General features: G+C 41.3%; 1 protein-coding gene across 2 annotated transcripts in view; it reads left to right on the forward strand.

The window, feature by feature from the left end:
* aass (aminoadipate-semialdehyde synthase) overlaps positions 1-18287 on the forward strand; it is a 28587-nt gene that overhangs the window by 325 nt on the left and 9975 nt on the right. The window contains exons 2-17 of one of the 2 annotated variants that reach the window (XM_051382495.1): positions 629-859; positions 1536-1712; positions 2612-2696; positions 3226-3293; positions 3424-3570; positions 3677-3755; positions 4758-4885; positions 5698-5846; positions 6403-6525; positions 6635-6664; positions 9432-9543; positions 9772-9831; positions 11078-11145; positions 14931-15052; positions 16635-16764; positions 18152-18262. In XM_051382495.1, the coding sequence (XP_051238455.1) occupies positions 641-859; positions 1536-1712; positions 2612-2696; positions 3226-3293; positions 3424-3570; positions 3677-3755; positions 4758-4885; positions 5698-5846; positions 6403-6525; positions 6635-6664; positions 9432-9543; positions 9772-9831; positions 11078-11145; positions 14931-15052; positions 16635-16764; positions 18152-18262 (1808 nt within the window). In that variant the 5' untranslated portion in view covers positions 629-640. The remainder of the gene's footprint in view (positions 1-628; positions 860-1535; positions 1713-2611; positions 2697-3225; positions 3294-3423; positions 3571-3676; positions 3756-4757; positions 4886-5697; positions 5847-6402; positions 6526-6634; positions 6665-9431; positions 9544-9771; positions 9832-11077; positions 11146-14930; positions 15053-16634; positions 16765-18151; positions 18263-18287) is intronic. The other variant, XM_051382496.1, reaches the window with a different exon arrangement.

Raw genomic sequence — 18287 nt, forward strand, 5'->3', positions numbered from 1 at the left:
TGTGTGTGTGTGTGTGTGTGTGTGTGTGTGTGTGTGTGTGTGTGTGCGCTGACTCTATAGTGACTGCTGTTAGTTCACTGAGAGGTATCGAACTGTTGCATATTACTGTTCACTGTCAGTCCTGAGGACACACTGTGTGTGAAACACTGCCTGTACTGATGTGTGAGTCAGTGTTTCATCGGGTTGTGGGAATATTTCAAACACAGTGGGTTCAGGTTTACTGTATACAGTAAGTACAGTGGGTGTACCCAGGGATCGAGACCCCTCAGGGGCCTGTAAGATACATGTGAGTGGTGGGAGAGGCTTACAGGGGTCTGTTTCTGCACTTCACACGGCTTAGCTTAGCTTAGCATGGAAACTAAAGGTGGGCAAACAGGGTGGTGTGTGGTAGCTTTATTGCGGTTGTGTCTGAGTGAGTTCTGACCGACAAAACCACCTGTTTCTCAGCAGCTCTCTCCCAGCAGCAAACCCAACTTGACCTCTGACCTCTACTGCCCATTGTTTGTCAAGTGGTAGATCTGTGCTGTTTTGATGGTCATTTTATTTTCCAATATTAGTCAGCTTTGCAATTCACGTCTTCATCGTGAGCGTTCAGCAGTATGTGGCTCCGTGTGTTTGTCCTGAGCAGGGGGGTGAAGTCATGTTCAGACTCCTCAGTCACCAAGGGAAGAGGACGCAGAGCTGCCTCGCAGGCCAGCGGCGCTATGAGCACCACAGGGCCGTCATGGCCATCCGCAGAGAGGATATCAACCCCTGGGAGAGGAGGGCGCCTCTGGCCCCGCGCCACGTCAAAGAGCTCACCAACGCCGGCGTCAAAGTTCTGGTGCAGCCATCCAACCGCAGAGCCATCCACGAGAAGGTGAGGCGCTAAACAATGTCTGATTGTAAAAAGAGAAGAAAACAGTGCACATCCCGAGTTTTAGATGTTAAACAATAACAAGGTACGATCATCAATCGGTAATCTTCAGTCTATCATCACTTTCTGTCGGTGTTTGTTCAGGTTTCTACCGGGAGCCCCATAATCCTCAGAGGTCTCCTCCTCTCTAAAATAAACACACCCAGTGATTAAAAGCCATAACAAACAAACAGAATAAAGCAGTTTCACCTTCAAAATCAGTGTTTCTCTGACACTGGTTGGGGGACAAACAACACCCCGGGCAGCCTGCCTGCTACTCTGGTGGGGGTTAAAACTGCATAAAAAGTCAATTTATGACAGCTTCTGGTGGACGACCACAATCCTGACACATCCAGGAATGAGCCATTAATAGGCAACCAGTGAAACTAACTAATACCTGAATAAAATGACAGATTTCTCTGAGTTTCTTTTGCACAAATACTCGGAAGTTTGTATTCATTTCATTCAAATAGTTCTTTATCTGTCTTTTCTTCCTCCTATCTCCTCCTTTCTACCTCCACATCTCTTGTGCTGCTGTAACATGTTAATGTCTCCCAGGGGCTCAATGAAGTTAGATCTTACTTTTTAGAAGTGTTGAATGCTTCTGCCAGCCGTCAAATTCAGCCTTTCTTGTTTTCAGTACTACATGAGGGCTGGGGCCATCGTTCAGGAGGACATTTCGGAGGCGTCTCTGATAATCGGGGTGAAGAGGCCACCGGAGGAGAAGGTCTTTCCCAGGAAGACATATGCTTTCTTCTCCCACACCATCAAGGCTCAGGAGGCCAACATGGGGCTTCTGGACGACCTGCTGACGAAGGTGAGAGCGCTCAAAAGATTTCTAAAATATTCCTGCATATCCCTACAATATGACACTTTTGTTCCAGTTATATGGTATATGTTGGACTGTGGGACATGGAGTTGTCATTGTAATCTGCTTCCATTTGGGATGTCCTACATGGTCAAAACACTGTGGAACCAGTACATACCAAGTGGGTTGGATACAACTCTTAATAGAACTGCTTCTACACACACACACACACACACACACACACACACACACACACACACACAGAGTGCACTGAATGAAAGTCAAGTTGATTCATGTAGCCCAAACTACAAATTTGTGTCTCAACTTTACAATTTGTACAATATACAAACTTTTCTACCCTTAAGTACATTTACTTACACTTAAGCAACCAGGATATGCAGGTAATTGGAGAACATGTTTACATGCACTGTACTAGCCTGGTTATTGTAAACCCATACATGCAGCAGGTCAGTGTGTATGTTAACGCACTGCTTGTGCAATCACACATACAGCAACAAAAGGTCAAGAAGCAGCAGGGCGTCTGTCAAAGCAGCAATAAGGGTGAACTGAGTACTGACTTATTCAGATGTGCTGTGGAGCAATGGTTGACACCTGAAACAGGAACACTTGTGTTGATTCCCGCAGTGAACAAACACAAATGGGATACAGATTCAATGAGAGACAAAACATCTGCCTGATATTTTCAGCACATTTAGCCTTATTAATGCTGTGGTAAAAAAACCCAAAATAAAATAAACTAAAATCTGTTGGTATGATGTATGAGAGCAGTTTTGTCTTCTGTACTGGAGATATTTAGATACTCTTTTATCTTTTGTCTCTTCCTTGTTGTATTACATGTGTATTTGTCTTACTTTAAAACTATAATGAAATATATTTTGTCTTCTCAGGAGGTTCGTCTGATCGACTACGAGAAGATGGTTGATCCTAACGGCTACCGCATCGTAGCGTTTGGTCAGTGGGCCGGTGTCGCAGGTACGGAAATGACGAAATGATGTGAAAGTGTTTGGCAGCAGCAGCTGTTGTGAAACTAATGGTAATGGTGAAGTACCTGGTTGTATTCAAACAACAGAGACATGTTTTTTTTTTTGTCAATAAAAAAATGGAAGCTGGTAGGTTTTGGAATCCACCAGCCACAACGGTAAGTGGGCAAAAGATTATTTCGAACGCGCTCTATCGTTTTGAGCAGCACGGTGACTCAGTGGTTAGCACTGTTGCTTTCAATTACCGGTGAGGTTTGCGTCTTCTCCCTGTGTTGGCTTGGCTTTCCTGTATCAAAAATGTATTTTGGGTTAATTCTCCAGTCAGTGCTCTTAACCAAGACACTGGCTTACATCTAAAGTTGGTCCCTGAGGTGTCGCACAGTGGCTGCCCACTGCTCCTTGTAGTTTGGATGGGTTAAATGCAGAAGACAAATTTCACTATGCGATTGACTGTGTATGATTGTATATGTGAGAATAATGTCGGAGTAGTCTGTAATCAGAATTAATTTTGTTTTTTGTAGGAATGATTAACATTTTGCATGGATTGGGACTGCGCTTTCTGGCTCTTGGGCACCACACTCCCTTCATGGTAAGAAAACATTGTTCATAAATTTGATCCAAAAACAAAATAACTGTAACTTAATATCTGTCATGAAAACAGCTTTCGGTGCCATCATGTGATTCTTATCCATCACTTCCTGACTCTCTGCTGTTCACAGCACATTGGTATGGCTCATAACTACAGGAACGTCAGCCAGGCCATCCAGGCAGTGAGGGATTGTGGGTATGAGATCTCCATGGGGCTCATGCCCAAATCAATTGGCCCCCTCACGTTTTGTTTCACCGGTACTGGCAACGTATCCAAGGTACAACAAGGTTTTAGAAAAAAAAACAACCACTAACACTAATACTCAGTATCCAGTAGAACTGTTTGAAATTGAAGTTCATCATGCTCCTCTCTTCATCCTGCAGGGAGCACAAGACATCCTTAATGAGCTTCCTGTTGAATATGTTGAACCACATGAGTTGAAGGATGTCTCTGAAACAGGAGGTATGAAGTTACTATGCTCATCTTTCTGGTTAAGTGTTGTATTACTGTGATGTAATGTGCATCATGTTCAATGTACAACAAAAGACCGTGCTGTACACAGTATGCTGTGTTACCATGGCAACTGCAAAAAACGAAACAAACCCTACACAGAGGGATACCATGCAGGAGTTATTTTAACTGATAGTTATGTTAGAATGCTAACTGGTGTAACATTAAGCGTATAGAGTGCTGCTGGGATGAAGTATTTTTGTAGTCCAACCTGAAAGTCAGCATCAGCATGAGCAGATTCCTTTGATTAATTGCCAGTGCAGTTTTTACATTGGAGTTTGGATATAAGCTCTGTGGTGATCAAAGTTTGATAATACTTAGACCTTTTTGTTCAGCGAGTTGATGTTTCCGATTTTTGAAGTGTTAATGTGATCGCCAGAAGTAAAAAGCTAGCGTTACAATAGGCTATAAACAAACCACACCACGGTCACAAGAACTCAACGTCATCACCACTAAACTTCCAACTCGTAATTAAATGTTGGAAATAAAATCTACAAGTTGGAAAAGAGAGTTTGCAAGAGTGTGAGTATAGACGACAGGGCTGTAAAGGTGGACTAGTGAGTAGATAAGTCACTGTGTTTGCTGTGCTGATGTTTGATGTCACCCACAGGCTTTTTAAAGACATGTAAAAGCTTTAAAATTCATGGGTGGAGTATTTACTTTTTGTCAAAGAACAAAATGTGAAAAATCTCTCAAACTCATTTGAACTGCAGACCTTATTTCAGACGTGTCACGTGACGTCAAACCCATTCAAAACATCCACTGACTTTGAGGCAAGGATACCGGTCAGAAATGCTAACTCATCTCTATAGTGTGAATTACTAATTGTGCCGACATGTGGACTTTAAAAGTCAACAGCAGTTAGGGAGGATCTGTTTATGTTTGTAGGAGCTCTGTAGTGAAGTTCATAAATGATCATTTACTGTATGTTGGTATTTATTGTTTTCCTGTAAGATATGACCAAAGTGTACGCCACCGTTCTGAGCCGACATCACCACCTGATGAGGAAGAGCGATGGAATTTATGACCCCATGGAGTACGAGAACCACCCGGAACTGTATACTTCACACTTCAGGACCAGCGTGAGTCTACTTCGATCCCCCCACCCCTTCGCTAGCCCCCAGTTACAACACCCCTTGTACAAACTCCCACCTGCTCCTGTCGGTCACTCAGAGGTCTCGTCCTCTATTTCAGTCATCACTGCTAAACCGCTACTGGTCGGTAGCAGCTGTGTTGACTGTCATCACAGTATGGCTCAAAGGACCTCACAGAGAATGAACCAGTACATTTGTCTTCTCATCCATGTAACAAGAACATATAAAGATTTTTTATGAAAAAAGGAATTTTTTTTTATGTAGAAAAATATGTTTACTGAGTTTTTGCAACAAACAATCATTTTGGTTTTGGATTAATCGTTTGGCCTTTAAATTGAAATTTGAACAGAAGGGACCGGCGGAAGGCCTCATCCAAAAAGAAACCCTAGGATAATTGTACCTTTCTTTTGGCTGGTGGGCATTTTGCATTTTGCTTTATTTGACAGTAGAGCGAGACAGGAAAGGGGAGAGAGAAAGGGGGGATGACATACAGAAATTAAAAACTCAGTCTTAATATGTGGTACGTGTATACCAGGTGAGCTACTTGGGCACCTTCAGTGATCCTTGACTTGGTCCCTGGGGTCAGGCAAGCAGGTAAGGAGTTGCTTGCCAAGATGTAGTACCAGTTCATTGGTCAATAAATTACCGTTGCACCAAATTTCCCTCAAATCTGTCAGATTTTTATTCTGCAGAGAAACGGGGAAACAGAACCTCCTTGAGATTTGTGGCGAATCTCTGCCATCTAAAGAGTGCTCCGAGTGCCTCCCCGCAATAAAACTGTCACATCATCTTAACCACAGGTGGCGCCCTACACGACCTGTTTGATCAATGGTATTTACTGGGACCCCCACACCCCCCGACTGCTCAGACGACTGGATGCCCAGAAGCTGATGAGACCGCCCAAGGTCTCGCGTACAGCCACCGAGGGATCACCAGTGCTGCCACACAAGTAAGTAATTGTGTTGGAATATCATCAACCACTACATCGCTAGATGTCAATAAATCCCTGGCAAGTGTGTAACAAATCAAACACACATTAACCAAGCCAGATAAATTAGCAGTGCCCAAATGAACGTGGTTTTGTGCACGGAGGCATATTGAAACAGGAAAAGGAAAAACTCCAACTGTTGACACAAAGATAGAAGAACAGAGATAGTGTAAAATATAGTTGTGTATACTGTCGCATTAAGAGATCAAACCAGGACAACATGTTTGTGTTTTGGTCATGTAGTCTAAGAACAGCACAGGGCAACAGATTTATTTTTTCATGAGTACAAGATGAAAAGAATCAGTCCCCTGCTCTGACTGAGACCTGTCAGTCAAACACAGTGACACACTGATGGCTGACTGCCAGCTTTAGCGAACAGATAGAAGTGCAGTGGGTTGCTTGCTGTATTTACCACAGAGGTCAAAAGTCACATCTTTATCTTCAGTCGTGTTTACAGAGTGACAGTTCAGCCTGTCTCTCTGACCTCTTGAACACGGCCTCTTCTCTCTTTCTACAGACTGCTGGCCATCTGTGACATATCTGCTGACACTGGAGGCTCTATAGAGTTCATGAACGAGTGCACCACCATTGATAAGCCTTTCTGTATGTACGACGCGGACCAGCACATAGATCACGACAGGTATGACACCAACTTTTGTGACCTTTGTCTTCTTACCAACATCACGTGCACGTTTCTGTTTGGTTCTTCTTCTGTTAAAGATTTTGACTTTTACTCATCTGATCTGTAGGCTGCTGGAGTCCGATGTTCAAGATTTCAGGTTATTATTATTCTTTCTGCCTGGAACAGATTTCAAATCTGTATATGTGAATTTAAATTATTGCTGTAGAAATATTCTCTTCCGATAAAATGGAATCTAGATGCATTAGTCTCCATTTATTGTTTAATGGTTTCAGACTGGTCTTTTTTTTAGAATATGGTCTTCCTTTTTTTCTTTCCGGTCCTGTGACATAATTTGAGTAATTTGTTTTATGTTGTTAGTCTGTAACAGTTTTTTTTTTTTTTTTTTTTTAAGGACTTATTTTTAATTGTAACATTAGATACTGCTAACACAGGATGAAATAATTTGACTCTCTATACGTTTACTTTAGAATTGGAGCAGCAGAACAACAAAACAAACAAAACCAAAGTGGCACAAAAGAACTTGTAGAATCCTGTTCTACAAGTTGCAGTACTCCGCTTTTATAGAAACATGAAATCACCTTTCTTCATGTAAAACATTCTTTGTGTGAACGCAGCCTAACTGTTCTTCTATAGTGCTGACACAATGGAAAATTCAGCTTCAAGGGTGCAATATATAAGAACTGGCCACCTGTCAAGTTCATAGAGCTCAACAGTGACCCAAATTGAATTTCCCATTCATTTACTTAACTGACATTTTCAGAAAATAAAACAGTTTAATCGTGGCATCAAGCCAACCAACTACGAGATGAATTTTAACCATAAGAAATTTGATTCGAAGCAGTGATGAATGAAATGAAAACTTGGAAAATGGAAAAAAATGCCAAGACTTAGAATACATACTTAAAATATTGTTTCAAAAGTGAAGGAACTACTTATCCCATAAACCATTGCGCATGATGACGATAGTAGCACACTTCTAATTGAATTTAACCATTGTCATTATTACAGTGTTTATGTAATATATATTGTAGTTTGTGTTAGTGCAGCTTATGTAGACCCTTGCTAGCTAATGTTAGCTACCTAACTAGCCAGCCTGCTAACTCACCAGTATGTGCTGTGTTTCATATTGGCCCCGACAGAAACTGGCTGACTCCACAGCATGACAGAAAGAGAAATCATGGTTGCTCTGTGGTAAACTTAACAAACGATGGTAGGGTTCAGTGGTTGGAGTAACTCACTCGTTAGTCTGTTAATAAAGTTTTTAGTGAAGTAACTTGTTCCCGGGTTTGCATTTGGAGGACTCTGACATCGGGGACGACCTGTCAACGGGGACAACAAAGGTTACATCACAAGTCTCGGTCCTTCCTTGAACCTGAAGCTGTTCTGGTCCGCCATCTCGCAGGAACGTCCCAAAGTGCTTGTGTCTGCACCGAGGAGCAAAGATACAAGAGGGCAGCATCCTCGGAAGTCTTTCACCGACTGACGCGCCCCTTTATTGGATATCAGTTATTGATTGGATGCTGCAGTTGCGCCGTTTAATATGATCATATTACAGTCCGACACAGAAGAGAGTCTGTCAGCAAGAAACATGTTTTATGTGTTTTATCTCTATCATTTCCATTCACTCCCATGAGGCTGATTATTCCTGAGTCGGGTTTGATATGAGTTACATCATTTCAATTTTGTCTGTGGCTCTTCTGTCGAGCAGTCTGAGCTTTCAGGGGATTTCTTCATTCTGTGTTGTATTGATGCAGTCTGAGCGTTTTCTTAATTTACTGTAATGATTAGAGAAGATGTTTCAGTCATTTTAAACGTCTCCACAGGCACAGTAATGTCACTGCAGGATTTATCAGGAGGAGGACTGCTGCTTTACTCTGAACAATTCCCCTGTATGAACCTGGACTGTGTGTGGGAACTCCTGGAGGTGTAAAATAACAACAAATAACACTGATTAACATTAGATCCTGTCGGTGTGCCGGAGATTTAATCAATTAATGAAGCTGCTGTCCCTCATGCGTAAATGCGCACCCTCTCTTAATGGGGAGACACTTCACGCTAATCCCAACCGCCATCAATCACAATGCTGTCATACTTTTTATAACCCGGCTGTGAGATCGATCTCAGTGCTGCAGTTTTAACTTTAACGGTTTCCTTCTTTCCTTCTTATAGTTTCATTGTGTCTTAGTCCCTCCCACCAGGGATTCATGGAGAGATGCTAGAGTCTCGCCTGCGTCTCCCAGCTAAAGAGCCCAGTGAAAGGATCTGTTGGTGGTCATATCCACATATCTCACTACAGTTTAAACTTTGGCAGTACAGTTTTACTTTCAAAGTAAAGGCACTGCAGTAATATTTTATTTAACACGACTTCCACTGTTCTCTCACTGGTATAAAAAAAACTACACGTGACTGCTTTCTGGTTACCACTTCACATTTACGTTTTAACTACATATATATGGCATTGTAAATGAAATTACATGAAAATGTTGCTTTTTCCTGGACATTATACAAAGGAAAGTGTATGAGAAGTATAGGGCTGGCCTGGGCTAGCTGGTTAGCATGCTAACTTTAGCAGATCTCTCTGCAACACAATGTCAAAACTGCTGTTTCTTAACGTTATTTTAATACATTTTACATTTGGATGTTTTAAACTAAAATTCTTACATATTGCACCTTTTTTTTTTAAAGCAAACATATTTAACATTAACTGATTGCAGTTTCATATTTATTCTGCTCTGATGGCTTTTCACATTAAATGATTCAGTTTAGTTTTTTCTTTCTAATATTATTTCTTTCAATAATACATTTGTTAATCATACTGTGTATGATTAATGTGGATCCCAAGACGAGGTAACAACTATTTGTGTTCCAGTCAGTAAACAATACTTTGTTTCTGGTCCTGGCAGTGTGGAGGGAAACGGGATTCTGATGTGCTCCATTGACAACCTTCCCGCTCAGCTCCCCATCGAAGCCACAGAGTATTTTGGAGACCGACTCTTCCCCTACATCTGGGAGATGGTAAGATGGTTGAGGGTTGTTGGTGAGGTGAGAACATCTGGTGTTATCATCGGGTTTCTGTCTTGCTCTGGGCTGCTTTCTGCTTCTGTCTGACTTCTGGTTGAGTTTGCTGCTGTGGGAGAGCGCTGCAGCAAGTTTTTCATGGTGAACTGACTAAATAAAAACCCTGACAGACGGGACTTGTTTCTTTTTTTTAAAAATTTAAATTTAATGTTCTGTTATCGTCAGCTGCCTTCAGACGCCACCAGACTGCTGGAGGAAGAGGACTTCAGCCCACAAGTCAGAGACGTAAGTAATGCAATATTAGAAGTAGTTAAATATTTCACTGTATTGGCTACAGAAACATGTTGCTGTTTTTTTTTTAGATTTCTTATTTCTGTAACATGATTGCGAACATTTTTAGACAAAGAATTTAAGATAAGATGTTCCTTTATTGATCCCCCGTCAAGATTGACACAGCAGCATAGGTCAAAGTAGTGCAAAAGAGAGTACAAAAAATATCACAAAATAAAATATTACCAAATATAATAGAAAATATAAGACTATAAATGAAAGTATAAACACTATGCAATATTCAAGTAGGAATGGTGTGCAAATATATGAGCAGCTTGACTAAAACTAAACTGTACATGTGGAAATTAAATATAAATAGTGCAAAAAGTTTGTGCGTTGTAGGTTGGAGTTTAAACCAGTCTGCTGGGGTTGGAGGAACTGGGTGCTGTGGCGTTGTGAGTCTGATGGCAGATGGTACAAATGAGCCTCCAAACCGCTTTGAGGCTCGGGGCTGGGTCAGTCTGTAGCTGAAAGTGCTCCTGAGCTGCCTCAGTTCAGTGTAGAGAGGATGAGAGGGGTTGTCCATGATGGCTTTCAGCTTCCCTCTCATCCTCTTCTCTGTCACAGCCTCCACACGGTCCAGCTCCATCCCCACCACAGAGCTGGCCTTCCTCACCAGCTTTCTAAGCTTATTGGCACCCCCAGTGCCGATGCCTCCTCCCCAACAGACCACAACAAACAAGTGGACACTTGCCACTACACACTGGTAGAACATCTGTAGTAGTCGAGTGCACACGTTGAAGGACCTGAGCCTCCTCAGAAAGAACAGCCTGCTCTGACCTTTCCTGTAGAGGGTCTCAGTGTGATCCGTACAGTCCAGTTTATTGGTGAGCTGCACCCCAGGAACTTGTAGGTGTCCACCATCTCTACCTTCTCCCCCCTTATCGCAAATTGGGAGGGGGTCCTCTTGCCAGCTCTTTGGTTTTCCCTGTGTTGAGCTGTAGGTGGTTCCTATCGCACCATCCAATGATCCAATGATGATCCAATGGGAGAGTGGGTGTAGTGGAGAGAGGGTGGGGGGAGGGAGTGGATGGGGGTTGGGGGGGAGGAGGGCAGATGAGGGGGGTGGTGTTACTGTCGTCAAGGGGGAGACGGGCTGTGGAGGAGGAGGGTGGGGTAGCCAAGATGTGAATGGGGGTACCTGAGAAGTACCTTTTGTTATTTTGTATTTTTAACTTTTTTCATTTCTTTGTCCCTAAAGGCTGTCATCACTTCAAACGGAGCACTCACCCCAAAGTTTGAATACATTGAGAAGCTTCGAGAAAGAAGGTAAGACTTATTTCAGTCTGGAACTGTTAATGGACCGCACTGTGATGTATTTGGTGTTCGTTTTTGTACAATGTGTAGCATATGTTTGTGTGATCGGGGATAATTCTGTAGATTTCTTATTTTATTCCTAAAAAATGTAAAAAAAAAAAAAAAATTACTTAGGCACGCACCTGTTCCATCTGTGAGTTAATGCACCCAATCTATGGATGAAATGTCTAAAGATTACGAGACAGGTAATGTTTAAATTGTGCTTATCATGTTCCTATGTAGCTCACCTGTACTGTCTTAACTGTAGGGTTCTAACATTATAGCTAATAGCTGCCTACTAAAGTAACATTTGTGCTTTATAGTCTCCTGTTGTTGCTGTTTTCCCTCCTTAACTTAAACTTTTTTAGATTTGCAGTTTGTGACGTTTTAGTGTCCTCAAGCCATCAGCGCGTAAAGCGGGACTTCTAGCGACTAACGAGTCACCTATGGTTATTCCTGCACAGTGCTGCCCTCTGCTGTCTGCTGTGCCAACCTGCCTCTGCATTAACACCTTGCATGGCTAGTGTGCTTGTCAGTCACACCTGCGTCGGACACTGGACCCTTCGGTGTCGAGGGGTAGAAACATGTTTTCTTCTCACTTTACACAAAAACTGTCGTCACCCTTTCTGTCGCATCTGCCTTTTTCTGGCTTCCTCTGGTTTGACATGTAGTTTTTAAGTTTGGACGGCCATCTTCACCAGAGTCGGATGAGGAAATGAATCACTTTCATTTCTGTGAATTAGGCCCCTGATTGGTCTCAGATGTGTTTAGCCTAGCATAACACATATACAGGAGGTGGAGGGAAACTGCTAGCCTCTCTCCATTAAAAGAGAAGAAAAATCTGACTTTTCATTTGGCGCCATTATCAGGTCAACAAACAACAACAAACAACAAAAACCATCTCAATCTGTCTCGGCTGTACTTTTGCTAATTAGCAACTGTTAGCTTGCTAACATGCAATACTAATGACGTTACCTGCATTCAGCATATTAATGGTGTCATGTTAGCATAATGATATTAGCATCTACCTAGTTTTCCAAAGTTAAACCTCACGCAGCCGTTAGCCTGGCTGTACACTGTTTATGTTGTTTCTCTCGCTAACATGTTAGCCATTTAATGCTAGCTTATTAGCTTTCAAATGTTAAGTCTCATTAGGAACCCAAGTTAGCGTTGTGGGGTTTGGGGAATCGATTAGAAACAGAAACCCTTACCGTTACAGTTACCCTTAAAGCTTAGAAACCTTATGTAAAGACGACCTGTCACCTAATGGACACAGTCGAGGATCCTTTTATTGTTAGAATTACCTCTTTCTAGATGGATCCCATTCTTGTTACTGCCACCATTTTGGGCTAGCAGTCCCCCCAGTTTTTAACCGAAGCTAGGCTAACACGTCTTGGATCTCACTGGTAGGCCGATAGTGGACTCACAGAGAGAAAAGCTGATCTTTTCCTCTGACTTTGTATAACACAGCAAGCAAATTGCTCATCTCCATGTACATCATTCACTTGCAATCTGTGAAATCAGCATTTTGTTCCTTATTTTTAAGAATCTTTTTAATCTGCTTTGATTAATTTCTCAAGCTACAATGTCAACTGATTACACGTTTCTATTTCTTTTACAGCCCTCGCCGCTTATCTGCTGCTTCAGTCAGTGTCGCTTTTGTTGCAATTTAATGAGCTTTTCTGTCTTCATAACTCTTATGGGTACAGTAATAATGTTTGTGTCTTGAGTTTATTAATATTCCAGCTCAGTGCAGATTTGCTCTCGAATGGCTCTATAAACAACATGATTGAAGATATTTCAGCCTCTTCTTGAGACTTCAGTGTTTTTTACACTGAAGAGTCCTGCTCACTCATATTTAGGCCACCTCTAAGACTTGATGAGTTTTCTTCCTAATTGTATCATTTTTCCAGACAAGCTATGCCACCAAATCTTAATCCTTTTAAATCGGTTTGGCTCCTTAAGATATGTAAACTCAGGGAGAAATCCTCCTGAGGGAACGTCTCTTTTCTTTTTTTAATTAAGAAGATGATGCTTGGCGGCGGGCGGACTGCCGGTCAGACCTCTAGTCAGTCCCGCTGCGACTCGTGCATGTGTGCGATGTCGCATCCAATTAGGCCAAAGGTAACGAGTCCAGGGGTCTGACTGCTGGGGGATTTGCGGCGGGTGGCGGCGGTGGTGGTGGTTGGTTGTGGTATATTAATGACACAGGTCACTCGGGTTGATGCCTCTTAGGGTGTTATTGTTGTTATGATAATCCATCAAAATCACAGACTTTTTAACTGAATCCAGTTGTTTGGAGAAGGTCTCTCAGTTTAATTAAAAGGCTTGAGAGCTGATGCTTCCTAGTGCAGCGGACTCACATGGCTTTCATTCTCACTGTGGGTTGCATATGTGATCGGGGCTGGAGATCAAATCATAGTACTTTCTAAGTCCAGGATGAACTGAAAACTGAAATTGGCTAATGCTCAATTATTAATGAATTAAGTAGATGGCAATTAATGACAATAAGAATGTATTACTAAAATATCCCAACCACAATTTAAAAAAATAAAAAACAGTAAAAATCTACAGATTTTTTTTTTTTTTTTATGATTTTTTTTTTTTTTTTTTGGATAACCCCCTCCCTATGATCATCATCCTAATCATCCTCATCCTCCCACCCCAGCTCGCCTTTTTCTTCCTCTCCTCCTGGTCCAGGCCAGATCCTCATCAGTCACGATACTGTTTAATTGATCAGAGAAGTCTCACTACCACTTTGACTTTATACTCATTGCATTCTTACAACAAAGATGTTATACAGTGATCTGAGATGTACACAGGCAAATGTTTGCTCATTTATAAAAATAACAGGCATATGTATGAAATTTAAACAGTTAAGGAAAACACACCACCGATACTTAACTGATTCTTTCACGAAACTTGAATTAGACAAATGAACTAAAGCACTGTAGAGTTAAAACGGTATTAAAACAAACTGATGCCAGAGAAATTGATTTTAATAATTTATTTTTAATGTTTGTAGAAAACAATTGGACATGTTTGCTATTCACGGTAGCCTTACTTTCTTTTTCTCTGACTCAATTGAATTTCAGGGATTCTCTACCAGTTTTGACCATTCATATTTTCTGAAATTCGACAACGCACATAAATGTTGTGTATTTGTTTGTTACCCAAAGTGGTACATTCAGAAAAACTGCAGTGGAAATGCCAAACAACCAAACAAGGCAGTTTTGGAAGCTTTCTGTTGTAAAACGAAATGTGTAAAGAGTCAAAGTTGTGTGCATGGTTTTCTTTCTGCTCAGCCAGAAAAACTAACACCTATGGGTGACTAGACTGGTTTCCATTCAATCATCCATTGTTCAGTTCTGTTTAGTATTGTAAAGAAAATCTGAAGGACAGTTCAGCAGATGGATAAATTTAAGGTCCATTGTGTACCTGAAAATAAGAATAATTGTTTTTATTACCTTTAAAATATCTACAGACGCTGCCAGTTGCCTTCCATCTGTCTGTAGATCGAGGCGTTTGTCCTTGGAAGGGCAGGGTGAAGTGAGGGAGTTGCAGTCTGCTAGATGCCATTAAATCCTACACACTGGACCTTTTTAAAATCATGACTTTCTTTGTTGTGGTTCCAACTTTTAAAACTCTTGTTTAACATCTCAGCCTGTTGGATGGAAACACAGTAACTTAAACCCACTGGTGTATGTGTTGAAGTTTTTATGATGTGGCTCTAAGTCAGGGTGTCTGATTTGCTTCAGGGAGAAGGCACAGATCATGAAGAAGACTGGGATGAAGCGCGTTCTGCTGCTGGGTTCAGGATACGTCTCCGGACCCATAGTTGAGTATTTGACTCGTGACGAGGGGACCCAGGTCACTGTGGGTGAGTTTTGAAAAGCCATAACAGTTATTTGTTATTTGAAATATATATAACATAGTCATAGGTCCACTTTACATTTTAAAGTCTTCATTAGCAAATTAAACTTGCTCAAGTGTCCTCACGTGACCAGCGATCACAAGTGGTCGTTAAAGTTGCACATAATAGTTAGCAACTGTAAACATGCTTACAGTCGCTACTACACAGCGTACACATAGCCACTGCATCACTAAGCTTACTGATTCTCTGTTAGCTCAGATGTACGCATGAATTCTTCTCTACATATTTGTTGTGAGCTCAGAATGGTGACGTCATCTGCATTAAAGCAGGGGTGTCAAACTCAATCACAAAAGGGGCCAAAATTTAAAACAAAAAATTGCGGGCCAACTGAGAGATATGAATCTGAACAGACTGCATTTGCTTTATCTCAACAAAATAAATAAATACAATAAAATTCAATTCAGTTTAAATTCAAAATATTCTTTTCTTCAACAATAACATATTGCTGCACATACAAAGTAAGATCTGTCATTAACTCATAATAACAATAAGGGTTGTCTCAGTTACTAAACTAAATTGATCAAGTTTTGGGTTGATAAGTCCCTGATCACACCAAGACACCACATCACACACCATCCTCATCCACTGATCATGCTCTGAAAGAAACAAACGCATAACAAAATGCAAGCACAACCATTAAATTACACACATATTAAACTGTTCTTTTTGGGTGAAATACATTCCATTATATATTTAAGTGAGGTTTTAAAAATGCTCACCTGTTTTTTTTCTGACCGGATGCCTGACACCGTTTTCCCCTGGTCAGTGTATCAATGTCTGGTCTTGTGCTGTAGCAATCCGCAAAACAGCGTGTAGGTTTTCACCGGTGATGCGCGATCTGTGCTTGGTTTTGTTCAGATTCATTATTGAAAACATCTGTTCGCACAGATAGGTGCTGCCAATCATGGACAGAATACGGGCAGCATGAAATTGGCGCTGTGGCATCAAGTCAGACGGTGGCCTGGAACTTTGCTCTCAGGCCACTATGGCTTTGAAGCTCTATTAACTCCATTTGAAGTTGATGGGGTGCACCGTTGACGTCGGCTGAGAAAGGACTGGCAAAGATGGCAAAGCCTGAGTGCTGTGTTCTGAAGTCAGAGAAGCACCGTTCAAAGTCGTTAATTAGCCGGCTTACTTTGGTTGCCAACCGAGCGCAGGAAAAAGCACCTGAGACTGACGCTGAGGTGCTCTGACAAATGGGAAAGTGGGCAAGATTGTCCTGTTCCACTTGGGACTTCCATAGCTGAAGTTTACGCTGGAAAGCTGTGATCATGTCGGACATCTAAGTAAAGTTTAGAAACAAACATCTTTTATGTATTATGATGTAGTCGGTCATAGTACAAAGCTGAGTAAGAAAATAGGTTTTCAGGGCATTAAAAAAAAAAAGTACCATACCTTAGTAGATACCATACAATTAAATGCAGGCAATCAAATAGTTTATTGCAGAAAAAACCTTTTCAGAACCTGGTACATATAGGACCTTCCACTGACTGTGTTTCCTGAGGTTTCTTTTGTCTTTTGTTGTCAGCGTCGGTGCTGCTGAGGCAGGCGGAGGAGCTGGCAGCAAAATATCCCAACACCATCCCCATAATGCTGGACGCCGGCAGCCAGGAAGGACACCTCGACTCTCTGGTCAAAGATCATGACCTGGTCATCAGGTACAGCATGAGCAAAATATTGTTACAGGCAGACATACAGCCTGTGGATGGATAGATTGAAGAAGTCATCCCCCCCCCCAATCAGGGCTTTTATCTTATTTAAATATTTGAGGTCTACGGAGTGTTTCATGCGCCCATGATGATATCAGATCATATATTTGAGGTACAGTAAAAGCAGGTACAAATATGGAATTTTATTGTTGAATTTCTCCAAATTGGTGTGGTAAAAATGCTTGATATTAAGTATGCTTGTAGTCTTAGATGAAGTCAGATATACCATCCATAGCCAGGAATTATTGAGCAAAGTGTTTTTACAGTAGCTCAAATATGGTCAAATATTGAATCTGGAGGTATAAATATGGGACTTTTATTATTGAATTTCTCCACATTTGTGCAGTAGAAATACTTTATATTAAGTATACTTAATATGTTTGTAAGTGCAGTAAAAATGCTTGATATTAAGTAGGTTTTTTAAGTATCATGGGCGCATGAAACACTCTGATGTAAAATATTTTATTTTAAATGTAGGTTTGAATTATAGCTTACTGTTCTTAATACCTTTATTTTGAAAACCGGACGTTTGACCACAGAGATCGGAGTAACGGCTGGCTTGACCGCAGTTATCATAACACAGTCATTATCTCGAGATCTCAAATTAATTATATTGTTATCTCGGGAAAACAAAGTTTCGTGATCTCGAGAAAATTTAGTTGTTATCACAGGAAAACTGAGGAAATAAAATGTATGAATGCATGGCCTTTTAGGGCTTCCGTAGAGGGCAGGATGGGATTTTTTATTTATTTCTGAAATAAAACTGTATCACCAGGTGAATATAATGAAGAGATTTCCTTCCCTTTTATATTTAGGTTCTCTGAAGTCGGGCAGTTATTTTAGACAATCTTCAGTTGGTCACACCCCCTGAAGGAGGTGGGGCCTGAAGAACTCATCTATATTGGGCTTTTGATTGACATCTAGTTTTTAAGCTACATTGCCAGACTACCAACATTTAGTAAATATTTGGCTGCTTTCTCTTCTACATCTTATCTGGAGGTCTTTAATCCTCCTAGTGATGACATTTGGAGTCATTTTAAGTTGAAATACAAGTTTTTGCATAAAAAGTGATGCATATTTTAGCTGAAGAAAGCCTGGCCCCAGTGACTTAAGCAACCCAAGAAGTGTGCACTGTAATGATAATATTGAATGTGTGTAGCCTCCCTAGCAGCTCAGTGAGGCTATTCTTTTCATTGTATGGATGAAAAATGGAGTTGTGTGGACCTCTCAGATTCAGCTTATCGGGCTCACCTCTGGGCTCAATTTGCATTAGTTTGCTATATACCAAATACATTAACTACCTGTCCTGACCTCACTTCTTCCCTATGCTCCTCAGCATGCTGCCGTACTCATTTCACCCACTCATCGCCAAAAGTTGCATCAAAAAGAAGGTAAACATGGTGACAGCCAGCTACCTGAGTCCTGCCATGAAGGAGCTGCAGAGCAGGTGATGACACAACAAAGATGAAATG

The sequence above is a fragment of the Dicentrarchus labrax genome, unplaced genomic scaffold, assembly GCF_905237075.1.
Source record: "Dicentrarchus labrax unplaced genomic scaffold, dlabrax2021, whole genome shotgun sequence".
Lineage (NCBI taxonomy): Eukaryota > Metazoa > Chordata > Actinopteri > Moronidae > Dicentrarchus > Dicentrarchus labrax.